This window comes from Salvelinus alpinus, chromosome 5 (genome assembly GCF_045679555.1).
Source record: "Salvelinus alpinus chromosome 5, SLU_Salpinus.1, whole genome shotgun sequence".
Lineage (NCBI taxonomy): Eukaryota > Metazoa > Chordata > Actinopteri > Salmoniformes > Salmonidae > Salvelinus > Salvelinus alpinus.
This window is the reverse complement of record NC_092090.1, coordinates 2,342,162-2,346,046: the sequence shown is the minus strand read 5'-3', so window position 1 is coordinate 2,346,046 and position 3,885 is coordinate 2,342,162. Positions and strand designations below refer to the sequence as shown.

Sequence of the window (3,885 nt, the reverse complement as noted above, 5' to 3'; positions counted from 1 at the left end):
CTGCATGAAAAAAGCCAACTGTAAAGGGACGTTGACCAAAACGTATTTCCAGACATATGTAACCCCATACGTTAAAGTTAAAGGGTTTACCTCTCATCTCCAGCAGTGAGTCTTCAGGCCAAATCAAACCAAACGTGAATGAGCGTGTACAAACTGGAATTACAATGCACGGTAGTGAATGACAGACAACAGACTGGCCGCGAGCGTCACAGCAGTCAACAGCTTTAAATTAGAAAGCAATTCTATATTTCTGGAGTCTACGCAAAGCAATGCTGGTAAAAGGAGCGGATAAATTGCCGGAAAATAGACTGTTTGTGCTTTGTTAGGTTTGGAATTGTGACATGTATAGTTAAAAAGTGTCTATTTAGAGTTGCTAAGTTGAACTGTCAGTGACAATAATACATATTTGAAAACAATGACATTATTTCTATCTTTGTTGATTTCGGGCTCAGGCATAAAGCCTAGACAGGCGGCTGGGAAACTCAAGGATCTCCGATCAAGAGAGAATACTGTTACGGGGCTCCCGAGTGGTGCCGTGGTCTAAGGCACTGCATCGCAGTGATAGCTGTAACTACTTGATGATCAAGTCAAAGGAAACATATCCTACAATCTGCAAGGCACCCAGACGTTGTCAAATGTGAGTTATCAGTGAAACAAAGCTTTAGGAATGTTATTTATCAGATTCTTACATTATCCACCTTAATGTGCATCTGTGAGCTTTGTCCTCTCCCATTCCTGGTCATTATAATAGACATGGTAATGTACAGTAGGTGTTATCAGATTCTTACATTATCCACCTTAATGTGCATCTGTGAGCTTTGTACTCTCCCATTCCTGGTCATTATAATATAAATGATAATGTACAGTAGGTGTTATCAGGCCTTTGTGATAAGGTCAAGCATTCAATGAATTAAAAGGTACAATGTTCTCATTTGATATGCTTTCTTTATTGATTAACATAATGATCAGTGTTACACAGGAATCATTTTAATTGTATTACTTTGCTCAGGTTTTTCAAAATAATATCTGACTAACACAATGCTACATAAAACCTTACAACCCCTTGGTATATTCAGAAGAATTAAACCTGCTGCTAAAATATAATTTCTATAATTCTATTGTTAATTGATTGAAAACAACATTAAAGAAAACTTTCTAAATGATCTCTGACAGTGACTTTATGACATAAAAGCTAACATTGTGTCAGAAAAATATTTAAAAATTAAACAGATAAATTGCCATGCAAAAGCTAATATCTGGCACAATTTTGGGCTGATTCTGCCTCTCCAACTCAGGGTTTTATTTACCATACCAGAGGTAGAGGGGCATACCATTGTTGCCAGTATTCAGATTTTTATTGATGAGGATCAAGCCGGCCTCCTTATAAGGACAAACATCCTTGTTGTTGGATGTAACGGTCAAGGCCTTGATCGGGAGAGATCCAACTTTCTTGAACCAGACCATCACTGGCTGACCGCTTGTTCCATCATTGAGGTTAACATTCACCACGGTGAAACCAGCGTTCTGTAGGATGGAATCCTGTGCATGGTTGATGGATGCATCCATCTCGGTGATCCCGCCGCCCATTTCAGTGGATTGACGGTACCAGAGGAAGATGGGGTTTCCTCCAGAACCTCTATTGAGATCTTCATCCATCCGGATGTAGCCCTCTTTGAAAAGGTTCATGTGTTGTTGAACTGAGGTGGTGGCAGCAACGTCACAGATGTAGGTCTCACTCTTTCTCTTCAACCAGAGGGTGATGAAATCTCCTGGGTTACCGCGGTTCAGATTGCAAGGTAGCCTTTCCCAGCCGAGCTTGAATTGAGCGGCCTCTTTGTTCTCATCAGTGGTGAGGAAGAGATCTTCAATGGGAATGTCGTACTTAGGGCTTGCACCACTATGGTACCACAGCTGGATGACGTCTCCGTGTGTTCCAGAGTTGAGGTTTGCTGGGAGCTCAGTGAACCCTGCTTTTTTCAGGTCCTCTTTCATTTTATCAGTGAATGAAAACTGGACTCTGGTGATGGGTTCACCACTGCCATTTCTGAACCAGATGTAAACTTTAGTGGTGGATGAATTGCCTTGGTTGAGGTTGACATTTGTCTTTTGATAGCCTTGGCCATGAAGCTCTTTCTCCTTTTCAGGGCTAGTGGAGATTGCAATTTCTGTGATGTATTTAGAAGCCATTTTGTGTCGTTGGAGACAAGTGTCTGTAAAGTGAGAATACAGAGTGACATTGGTCAACACATCATATGAAGCATGAAATGACACACTAAATACACCAAAGACCAGGACATCTGATAAGTATAACATATGAAGGAATCAGCGACCAGCTTTACTAAGTATTTTCTACAGGTGTCCTAAAGGGGAAACAGGGCTTGATAAAATTATGACTTCAAGGATGCACAAAAACACCCTAAACAGATACTAAAACAGACATTTGGTCTCGTCTGAGTCAAATGATTCATTATAAACATATATAAATGAATTGGTTAACTGAAAAAACAACACTAAAAGACATTATCACACATCAGGAGTGGTAACACTGCCCCCTAGAGGACTTCATTAGTCATGAATTTGTTTTCGTCTTACATCAATTCTGATCCACATTGAAGACTCTGATTCTTTGATCATCTGAATCAGGTGTTATGGTGTTAGTGGAACAAGTGAAACCCATGTATCCCACCACCACCCTTTATAGTAACACAGACATACTCATATACACATCAGAACCCTTCATTGGAAGTCATTTCTTTACCTGCGATGTTGAGTTCTTCCTCTGTTCTGGAGTGTCTTCTCTGGGTGAATGTGTCTTCTCTGGGAGAATGTGTCTTCTCTGGGAGAATGTGTCTTCTCTGGGAGAATGTGTCTTCTCTGGGAGAATGTGTCTTCTCTGGGAGAATGTGTCTTCTCTGGGAGAACGTGTCTTCTCTGTGAGAAAATGTCTTCTCTGGGAGAACGTGTCTTCTCTGGGAGAAAATGTCTTCTCTGGGAGAATGTGTCTTCTCTGGGAGAAAGTGTCTTCTCTGGTAGAATGTGTCTTCTCTGGTAGAATGTGTCTTCTCTGGGAGAATGTGTCTTCTCTGGGAGAATGTGTCTTCTCTGGGAGAATGTGTCTTCTCTGGGAGAAAGTGTCTTCTCTGGGAGAATGTGTCTTCTCTGGGAGAAAGTGTCTTCTCTGGGAGAAAGTGTCACATCGAAGAGCTGAGTGTCTCTTTTATACATTTTACCCAGTTAAGTTGGCAAAAGTTTAACCTATCAGAGTTCTACAGAATATATATTCCTAGGAACTGTATCTTTCCTCCTCCTCAGACTACACCCCACTTATAGTCATGTTTCAACCTGTCTATCCATTACCCAGTTCATGTCTCTTTTTGACCCTGACCTTAAAGATGGAATCCATAGAGGTCGCAAACTTCAGTTTGCGATATTACAACACAGACGTTAATTCAAACAACAAAGAAAAAACATCACCATTCCACATGATTACCTGAACAATAGAACAGCAGAGTACTACGATTTAGTATCTGTTATTTATATATACATATTGTTTTAGAGGGTAGATCAAATTTAATATTGCAGATAGATAGTGGCTTCTATCAGTGTAATTGTCTGCATAATTTCCAATCCCCCATATATATATTTTTGTTATATTTTCTTCATGTAATATTTTGTCCCTGACCCTACCAAATCTAATCAAATCAAATTTATTTATATAGCCCTTCTTACATCAGCTGATATCTCAAAGTGCTGTACAGAAACTCAGCCTAAAACGCCAAACAGCAAGCAATGCAGGTGTAGAAGCACGGTGGCTAGGAAAAACTCCCTAGAAAGGCCAAAACCTAGGAGGAAACCTAGAGAGGAACCAGGCTATGAGGGGTGGCC

General features: G+C 40.4%; 1 protein-coding gene across 1 annotated transcript; it reads right to left on the bottom strand.

Moving 5' to 3' along the window:
• Window positions 1-925: 925 nt before the first annotated feature.
• LOC139575172 (uncharacterized) lies at window positions 926-3,168 on the bottom strand. Its single transcript, XM_071400172.1, has 2 exons — window positions 2,759-3,168; window positions 926-2,210 (listed from the first exon to the last, which is right to left on the bottom strand). The coding sequence occupies exon 2, from the start codon at window positions 2,185-2,187 to the stop codon at window positions 1,300-1,302; it is 888 nt and encodes a 295-aa protein (XP_071256273.1). The 5' UTR covers window positions 2,188-2,210; window positions 2,759-3,168; the 3' UTR covers window positions 926-1,299.
• Window positions 3,169-3,885: the final 717 nt, after the last annotated feature.